Source organism: Oikopleura dioica, chromosome 2 (assembly GCF_907165135.1).
Source record: "Oikopleura dioica chromosome 2, OKI2018_I68_1.0, whole genome shotgun sequence".
Taxonomy (NCBI): Eukaryota; Metazoa; Chordata; class Appendicularia; order Copelata; family Oikopleuridae; genus Oikopleura; species Oikopleura dioica.
Window position 1 is genome coordinate 15,678,832 of NC_137292.1, and position 9,358 is coordinate 15,688,189.

At 35.8% G+C, this 9,358-nt stretch overlaps 2 protein-coding genes across 2 annotated transcripts; one reads left to right on the forward strand and one right to left on the reverse strand.

Annotated features, from left to right (window-relative positions):
- Positions 1-387: 387 nt before the first annotated feature.
- Positions 388-1,062, reverse strand: LOC145698503 (U8 snoRNA-decapping enzyme-like). The gene is made up of 3 exons (XM_081775705.1): positions 913-1,062; positions 633-844; positions 388-591 (listed from the first exon to the last, which is right to left on the reverse strand). Exons 1-3 carry the CDS (start codon positions 1,028-1,030, stop codon positions 388-390), a joined length of 534 nt encoding a protein of 177 aa, XP_081631831.1. The 5' UTR covers positions 1,031-1,062.
- Positions 1,063-2,978: 1,916 nt separating this feature from the next.
- Positions 2,979-8,942, forward strand: LOC145696431 (uncharacterized). The gene is made up of 5 exons (XM_081773466.1): positions 2,979-3,550; positions 5,842-6,085; positions 6,574-6,687; positions 7,940-8,040; positions 8,513-8,942. Exons 1-5 carry the CDS (start codon positions 3,493-3,495, stop codon positions 8,551-8,553), a joined length of 558 nt encoding a protein of 185 aa, XP_081629592.1. The 5' UTR covers positions 2,979-3,492; the 3' UTR covers positions 8,554-8,942.
- The last annotated feature ends 416 nt before the right edge of the window (positions 8,943-9,358 follow it).

Consider the following 9,358-nt stretch of genomic DNA (forward strand, 5'->3'; position numbering starts at 1 on the left):
ATTTTGGTTCTAAATGCGTCCTCAGGTTAAAATTCTTGATGAGAGAAATTTTTGACCAAGAAAAATCAACATTTTTGCCAAAATTAGGGCAAATTCGTCAATTTTCGGCGAAAAGTCCAATTTTCAATGGCGATTTTGGTGGTGAAGGAGTCGAGATGGACCCGAAAAAATGAAGGGTTAACATCATTTTAGTCGTGTAGAATCTATTTCCGGGGTCAAAATTTTGAAATTCCAAAATTTGATTTTTCGAAAAATTTGACGGGGGGTTCTTAAATTTATCCTTCAAGTCTTTAATTTTTATGGAAATGTTTTTTGAACCCTGACACAGGGTTTTAACACAGGTTTTTTTTTAACTGTATAGTTCGATTTTCTTTATTGCAGCTTTATTCATTTTCTTGTCTTATTTTCAGTAAGGCAAGAGCTGTTGATTAATTTTTCTCGAAGCTCCGGATTTTGAGACATTTCGAAGTATCGGTCGATCTCGTCTTTTGTCAAAATTCCTTCGTAAATGATCATTTCGGCCATCTGCTCTCGAGCGCAGTGAATAAAGCTTTGCGTCAGGAACCAGCCAAATCCACGACCAGGATATTTCTGAAGCGAGTTTTGATGAAATATTGGAGAGTAAAACTAACCTGAGCAACGCTTCCTGTAGTGATTTCTAGCACAGGCGCTCTTATCAGTCCAAAGATTTCATAACCCCAGTGTTCAGCTTCCAGTTGTCTTTTCTCGATTTCATAGAAGACTTCTTTGTCCAATTTTTTCGAGAAAAAATGAGATAATTGTGTGTTTTTGAAAGAACCATCGAGTTGTTCGGTTTGACGAAGATGCGCACACACCCAATTGTCTTCGCCGACTGGGAATCTTGCTAAATTACAGTTGCAAAAAATATACTTGGATTCAAGTACAGGTAACCGTTGTCAAGTGCCATTTCCTCGCGAAGTTCTCGTTTCAAGCATTCAAGAACAGTCTCTCCCACGTCGACTACTCCTCCTGGAAATCCCAAGAGCCCGTCTGATCGGAGCTGCATCATCAAAATCGCCTTGACAGGAGTGTTTCTGATCGTCTTCGTCTCTGGCTCGCACCAGAATGCGCAGTGCGCAGCTTTTACTACGTCAGTTATTTCATCAGCTTCGTCCTTAGATATTTTCGTCCATATCTCCATGTTCTTTTTCTCAAATACTAAATCAAGTACACGATCTTTCGAAAACGATAAACATGATTCATAAGTTATGAATCATAACTTTCTCTTCGGAGTCATCCATTTCCTGTGCTCAAAATTTACAGTTAAATTACTGTTAGAGCGTTTTTTGAAGGAATTTTATAAAAATAAGGGTGTCAACAATTTAATTTTTGTAAGAAAATTGCCTTAAATTAAGGGGAGGTGTCTGGAACCGACAAAAAAATTTCGACAAATTTTGCGTGGAAATTTTGAACCAATGAGAAGCCTGGATTCGGCAAGTAGGCCAATCAGCAGCCGACTAGCCGCCTACGCAAAATTTGTCGAAATTTTTTTGTCGGTTCCAAATACCATCCCGGAAAATTGCTTAAAATAAATACTTATATAATTTAGTGACACCCTTATTTTAATAAAAAAATATTTATTTAAATCATTATGATAATAATAAATGATAATAAAAATAAAGTAAAAAATAAAGATTTAAAAAAGGTAATTTTTCCTGAAAACGCTGCTGGTTGAACCCTAAGGTCGTCTCCTCGACTTCTCAAGTTGCCCGTAAAATTCTTCTTTTCAGCGTCGAGAGTCGCCTTTGCAGCTGGTTCTCCTTCACTTTGTGGAACGTGCTGGGCATTGGTAACTTATAAAAAAGCGGCTGGCTGGCAAATGAATCTGGATTTCCTTTTTCCCAAGCGCCGAAAAATGAACGGGAGGAATGCGCCGCCGAGATGAAAACTCGAAAAAACGAGCAACACGCGTTTTTTGTTTTGAAAAGAAAATTGCCAAAATTTTAGCTTCGGCGGCGGCTGAAACGCGCTCTGGCACCTTTAACCTAAAACCTGTGCTTTATTAAATGGGCAATTAACCCCTTCTTGCTAGAACTTCTGGAGCTCGTTACTAGCACCTGTATTTCGGGATGTTCTATTTTCTTGAATCCTATTAGATACCGAGGAATATACATCTCTTTCTTTCCTGCCTGGAGGACCCCTCCTACTGGAAGAATTTTAAATAGAAAGAAGAATAATCTCTTCCAGAGAATTTTTCATTTACCGGATTTTTTGTCACGGAAACAAAATCATTCCGAGAAAAAAAAATCACGTGGAACTTCGGAGGACCCCGGAGGACCTCATTTGATGGAAGATTTTTAAAGAAGAAGACAGTGACTCAAGTTCCTGAAAGTCAGTTTTTTATTCGAGCTCTTTCAGGACTCAGGTTTTCTTCACAGGTTTTGAGCCGAGCTCCAAAATAAACTTTTGCTTTTTGAACAATGCTAAAATATTGACACCCTTATTTCCCTTGAAAATTTTTAAGGATTTTGAGAAAAAGATTGCACGTTCAAAAGTTTGAGCACCTTTTTTATCGGAGATAATTTAATTTTCTTTATGGAATTAATTTTGCTTTCGAATTGAGAAATATTTTCACATTTGAGACTTTCTTTTCGCCCCGAGACCACCCTTGACCGTCTCTGTTTCAAAATTTTCCTCGAAAAATGTCGCGTGCATAAATTACTCTTTCATCGCTTTTTCTTCCCTTTTCGACCTTCCAACCCCATCCCTTTTTCGAATCGAATTTCAATTAATGGAATTACAATAGTAACGCATTTAAAATCATCGTTCTTGCAACCACTGTTTACGATGTTTAATAAAAAGCCATTTCCCTCCTTTTCCAGCTCTCGCGCGCCGCCAGAACGCTCTCGCACCGCTCGGCCGCTAAACGGCGCGGCGTGGCGGCGCTCGCGAGCTGCAGCGCGGCGATCACGAGCTGAAATATTTCTACGCCAAGACTGCTGCGATCGAGTTTAGTGCTACCGATATCACTTTATTTACGGCGCGTAAAGCATTTTTTTTCCCGCTAGAGACCTTGTAACCCCAGTGAAGAAAAAAAACATTTCAGAAAAGTTGTTTTCAATTTTTGAAATAATTTAAAAACCAGAACAATTCAAATCGAGATTTCCATTTGAGATTTCCAGAATACAAAAAGAAAGAAGTTCCAGAAAAAAAAACTCCGAAAAAAATTTTTCTCGAAAAATTTTCCAAAAAATTTGAGAAAAATTAAATTTTGAATTTTGAATTTTCGCTGAAAAAATTTCCAATTTTAGCGAATTTTTCAATTGAATTTAACTGAAAACCGTGCGACGGACTTTCAGCCCTGTATTTGACTGTATTTCGATTGCAGTAATACAGAGAACACGGAACATCGCTAATTTCGCGGCAACTGGCGGATTTTTACCTGGTCGCTTAAGGATTATAGCTGCCTTACGAGTGTAAAGCAAGTGACAAGTTTTTTTTGTTAAAACCAACGAAAACCGAACTCAAAAAATGACCCTTTCCTGCCTCCAGAGATTGTGCTGCCTTAATGCTGAAGATGAATACTCAGGTTCGTGCCCAAATCATGGCACAGGTTAAAAGTACCAATTTTATTTTTTTTTCATGACAACTAATGATTTTCATTAAATGAATTGTCGGAAGCCAATTTCCATTAAAATTATTTTTCTTCTCGTGACAACTCATGATTTTCAAAATTATGTTTAATTTTTTTTCTTTAAAAAATTAAAAAAAACAATCGTTAATTATTATTCTAAAATAAAATTATAGTATAAAAAATAGGATTATGATAATTAATATTTAATAAAAGTCAAAAACTAAGACCCGCCCTTCAAAAATTTAATTCATGAGAATGAATGTATTTTTAGTCGAATTTTTATATTTTTCTCTTTTTTTGATAATGAAATTAGAAATATTTATTCTCGTTTTACAGAAAATAACTAAATAATATAATTCTCTCGAAATAAACGAAATAATGAAATAACAAGATTTTCTTTAATTAATAATGGTGGGTTTTCATTTTGCCAAAAAGGATTATTAGTGATAGAAAAATTATCAAATCGTTGCCCTGGCATTAATTCCAGCACTCGTTACGATAAACAATTATCTTGGCGAGTCATATGCCGCGCCCCCAGTGGCCGGAGCTTTCACGAAACTTACGCCAGCCAATTAATTCCGAATCGTATCGCGAAAGATACGCTTTTTGAACTAGAAATTTAATTATAAGTTTACTACTAAAATCTGCTAAGGAGCAAATAAAAAAAAAGTTTTCATAAAATTATTGTAAAAATTAAAATAAACGTTCAAATTCATGAATGTTCAACATAAACTAATTCTCGTAAATTCCGACTCAAAATTAATACCGAGCGCTAAAAAAAGGAAAAAGCTCGCTAAAAAGGGAGAAAACTGTAATTGATCCTGAGCAGTGGCTTAGTCAAGGACCCGCGTGGAGATTCCCTTTCACCGCTAAATTGTTAGCTCCTGGAATTTTTATTTCTAATCGTATTTTTTCAAAACACGGAGAATTTTCTTGTCACGAGAGAAAGTCTGATTCATCCCTTATTTTTTGCAAGCCAAGAGATAGACCTTTTTTTAATTACTATTTTAGTTGCATTTTTTCGCAAATTAATTAAAATTTAAAAAAAGAAAATCATGAAATCTCATTTTTTTAAGGATTCTAAGGGCCTTTTCCATATCATATATTTTTTTCTTATCATTTTAAAGATTAATTTATAAAAAATAAGTTCCAAAATAAATTTGCGAGAGCGATCAGGTGGCGCGCGAGAGCTTGAACAGAGAGAAATGGCTTCGTATAAATAGAATATTTTTATTAAATAAATATAACTTAAAACACAAAATTCGGCTTCTTTAAAATGTGGACACCCTTAAATAATCGTCGAAAAAGTCGACTTCCGTCGAAAACATAAAATGTCGAAATCAGTTCGAGTTGGAATTTCATCATTGTATTTTCTTTTCGCTTCGCCAATTTGAATTATTGTTGTTCTGTCATTGCTTTTTCGGAACAGGGAAAAAGCTGTCCCGCTCTTCCCTCAGCAAATCGAGCTTACAAATTTTCGCTTCTTTTTGCAAATTCTCTCTGTTGTCGAAACAATCTCGCAGTTAAAATATTTTTCTGAAGAACATAATTTTCAATTCCTCAAAAGCAGAATAATTTTCTCAAATTAAGTCTCAAGAAAAATAAAAAAATATCTAAAAAGTAGATCTTCAAAACACGTGAATCAAAAAACAGTCCCTAAAGCAAGATGATCTCTTAATTATTGATGAGAATAAGGGTGTCACTATATAATCTCTTTGAGAAAACGAGCTTTATTCTTATTCCCATAAAAATTTTTTGACAAAATAGTAATTTTTACAAGGTTTTCTACGAGAATTATAGACAAAAGTTTCAATTCTAGTCTTCTTAAATAAGGGTAAACCCATGCTTATATAATAGACAATATCTTTTTGGATGCGTATCGAAGTATGGACAAAATAAGGGTTCAATCAATTTATGAAAGTGATTTTATGGATCAGGGTTCTGATTGGCAGGTAGCCCAAATACAGCAATCTTATTGGTTATCAAAAAATTCACTTCTATAAATTGGTTAAGTCCCAAAATAATGCCTGTTTAAATTTAAAAAATGAAAAAAAATATTTTTAGACAAAAAAATATTTTTAGACAAAAAAATATTTTTCTTGTGATAAATTCAATAAAAAAGAATTAAAAAAGCTCACTCCATAGATATCGAATTGAAGCTTCACTTCCTTCAAAATATCTTTGAAGAAAATGATTTTTCAACAATTTCAACTTAATTTTTTCGTTGTTTTCACATTTGGCTTCAGATAAACGACCCGAGATTGTCGTTATCTCCTCACAGCCCGATAAGGATACTTCGTCGATTCCAGATTCCTTTGTCTCGTCAAGCGTAGTCAACGGGAAATTCGACAAAGCTGGCAGCCGAGGTTCAGTGTCTGAAGAAGATTCCGGTGTTGGTTCCTGCCGAGATACCTCCAATCAATCTGACGCTGCTGATCAGACTGACACTTCCAGCCAGTCAGAAGACACCGTTTCTACCAAGCTTCGAAGGTTCATTACACTCATTTTTAGTCGAAAGCAATTTTTGTTTTCGAGATTGACCGATAGACACTGAGTCTGTCTGGTAGACAGTTGGAATTTAAAATTTAGCCAAAAATAATTTTTGATCAATTTTTCGCTCAAAAAATACATGAAAATTGACAAAATTGCGAAAAGACAGACGAATGTCTACCAGACTAAGTCTGTCAGACACTAGACTGTCTATAAGACTTATTTATCTTATTATGCGTCAAAAAACGTTTTACCAAATTGCGTAATCTGTAAATATGTTTGAATTGGCTCCATTGTCTACCAGACAGTTACTTGTCTATCAGACAGTGTCTTGCAGACACAACCTAAATTTCATAAAAAATGAAAAAAAGATGTGTGCTCTTAATTTATCTAAAATGGTCTGCTAATTTATCATAATTGTCTGCTAGACAGATTGAATCGTCTACCAACAACCATAAAAAGATCATTTTTGAAACGAAAAAATTCAGAAGCGATTCGACTTTGTCGACGATGAGCGCAATTTTGCCGACGAAAGAAAAAGAGTTGGATTTGACCGCTGAAATCGCCGCCGAGCTGGAGCAAATGAATGGATTCTCTCTTGAAGAAACGGGATCAAATGTGTGATTTTAGGCCACACTACCTGGGACGTGTTTGCCTCACTCTTCCTTTTTTCATTTTTCAAAAATGGGAAAATCGAAGTTCTAGTGGGAAAATCAGCTGTTTTTCTTTGTCAGAGGATCTATTTTTCCCGCCGGCGGGTGGCGCTGTTCCGCCGCTTCGCCGGGCCAATCAGAAACGCGCGTGCTTTCATTTTCTGATTAGGCAAGGCAATTTAGATTGACGTAATCTCAACAGAGACAATCTGAGTTACAAGAGTAGATCTGGATTATCCGCTGGGGTTATCACTTCCTAAACACGGGTCCTCACATTGTCGCGCGTGTTTTCAAAGCAGTGTAATTCCAGCTTGATTTTCGGATAATCCACCTGCTTCTACAACGAAAAATCAACTCGAAAATTAAGTAATTGCAGATTTTTGTTACATCGTTTTTGCTACTTTGTAACACTTAAATCTCTCTCACTTTCTTTTCAAAAAGCGAAATCGGCCCTTAACCCCCTGGCCCGGGCTTGGGGTCAAAAAAGACTCAATCGCGGCTGATCCCCACTTTTGAATCTTGATTTTCTCGCTCTCGTTGTTGAAGAAAAAACACAGCTTTTCGGAACTCTAGAATTTCAACCCTTCTCTTTTGGATCAAAAAATGGATCGAATTTGGCAGCACATGACTGTAACTGAACTACAGAGTCCCGAACTGTGTGCAACCACCCCCGCGCGCTACCTAGCCAAATCGACCCCGAAACTTGGTCGATCTGTCGCTAATTAGCGCGTTTGATTTGGGGTCGGGCTTCGGATCCCTTCCTGCTCTCAAGATCACCTCCTCCAGCTTTCACCTGAAGCGTCACCATTGACGGTAAGTCTTATTTTCTTCTATATCTTATTCAATTATTCATTAAAACCGACGATAAAATAACACTTCTTTTCTTAGTCTTTGGCCACCCTGGATCTGGTCTCTTGTTTGCCTTTGTCGCAAATCAAAATTAACCAATCAAAATCTTTCATTTCATTTTTTGGCCAATCTGCTTCAATCAGCGAAATTTTGAAAAATTGGATCATTTTAACACTTTTCCCTTTTTTCATCAAAAAATTTTTGAAGCAACATTTTTTTTTTGCTCTGAAATTTGACTCAAATTTTGAGTTTCACGAAGAGTCGAAAGAAAATTTCCCCAAAAGCGACATTTTTAGGAACGATATCCGGGCTCGGCGCTTTGCGCCAGCGCGAGCTTTTTTTGATCCCTTTTAGCCTCAAATAGGACGGTCCTAGACCTCGACCTGCCCAACCGAGGAGAGACTGATGCCAAGAAGAAGCGCAAACGACGAAAGCACCGAAAGGTCACCAAAGGTAAGCATTTTTGTTTTGTTTGGAGGATTGTTTGAGTTTTGTTTGAAACTTGTTTCATGTTGTTTCAACCTTGTTTTGGTTGTTTTAAATTTGTTTTGAACATGTTTCTTGTTGTTTTTGACAATTTATGGAGCCTCAAATTTGTTTGAAACATGTATGAATACTGTTTCAACAGTTTGTTTCAAACTGTTTTGAGTAGTTTTAATCAAGTTTTTATTCAATTTCGGGCTTTCAAACTTGTTTCAAGCATATAAAAGCTTGTTTGAAACAAGTTTATTGCCGTTTGAAATTATTGTTTTTCATAAAAACTTGTTTTAAACATGTTTAAAGCTTGTTTGAGTCTGTTTAGAGCTTCTTAAGAATCAAAACCGTTGTTTGAATAATCCAAAACAAGATTTGTCGCACACAACTTTTGTTTGAAACCTGTTTTCAACAACACATTCTAAGATAAACAACTAACATTTGTTTTTAGCAACATCGGAAACTGAGAACGACGAAGTGAAGGAGTTTTAGACGAGTTCATTTCTGCACACATTCCCCAAATTATCTCTAATGCCTTCTAAACTGATATAATTCCCTTTCGACTAAGGTTCCCCTAGGGTTATTTCGTAAAGTTTAATGGCTGTAAATAGCACGCTTTCCCAATAATTGTGAATAGATAAAAAAAACACCACCCGTGTGGACTTTGAACTCGTCTCGACGCTTTTCTGAGCTTTCTCTTTTTTTCCATGCTCGGTTTTTCGCCCTCCCCACCCTTAATTTTCAACCCGAAATTTCGACCAATCAAAAAATAGTTCAAAAAACCCGGAAACCCAAGAAAATCGAGCATGGAAAAGGAGCTAGCTTTCAAAAAGCCGGAAAACGAGAAAAAAAGGCTTTTTTGGACTCCTAACCAATCAAAACTGCGAAAAAACGAAGATGGAAAAATCCTCCTCTTTCAATTTTCACGTGATCAGATGCTGTACATGTTGTTTGAAAAAACTTGTTGCCTAGTTTTACACTCGTTTGCTTGGTTTTTGAGATTTGCTTAAGGGTATCTCTTTCTAACCGAAAAAAACGCAGTTATTTTACTTTTCCTCTGTACATACCTTAAAACTCGTCAATTTAAAATTTCGTTTTCAAAAATTGAAATGAAAATTTCAAATTTTCAATTAAAAAAAAACGTAATTTAAAAATTTTAATTTCAAAAAATTTCGAAAAATCGATTCCAAAGCGATGCGGAAGAGGTTTTTTGAATTTTGATTGTATACTAATATTTTTTGCGCCTAACAATTTTTATGACGACTCCAAGTCGAAATAAACTTTTACTTATTTGCGC

Bases quoted from the DNA above. Each gene is read 5' to 3' on its own strand.
- LOC145698503 (XM_081775705.1), bottom strand. From the start codon at position 1,030: ATGATGCAGCTCCGATCAGACGGGCTCTTGGGATTTCCAGGAGGAGTA. The intron at 845-912 runs GTTACCTGTACT...CAGTCGGCGAAG, and splicing joins GGAAATGGCACTTGACAACG to ACAATTGGGTGTGTGCGCAT. The intron at 592-632 runs GTTAGTTTTACT...AACTCGCTTCAG, and splicing joins CTACAGGAAGCGTTGCTCAG to AAATATCCTGGTCGTGGATT.
- LOC145696431 (XM_081773466.1), top strand. From the start codon at position 3,493: ATGACCCTTTCCTGCCTCCAGAGATTGTGCTGCCTTAATGCTGAAGAT. The intron at 3,551-5,841 runs GTTCGTGCCCAA...ATTTGGCTTCAG, and splicing joins TGCTGAAGATGAATACTCAG to ATAAACGACCCGAGATTGTC. The intron at 6,688-7,939 runs AGAAACGGGATC...TTGATCCCTTTT, and splicing joins ATGAATGGATTCTCTCTTGA to AGCCTCAAATAGGACGGTCC.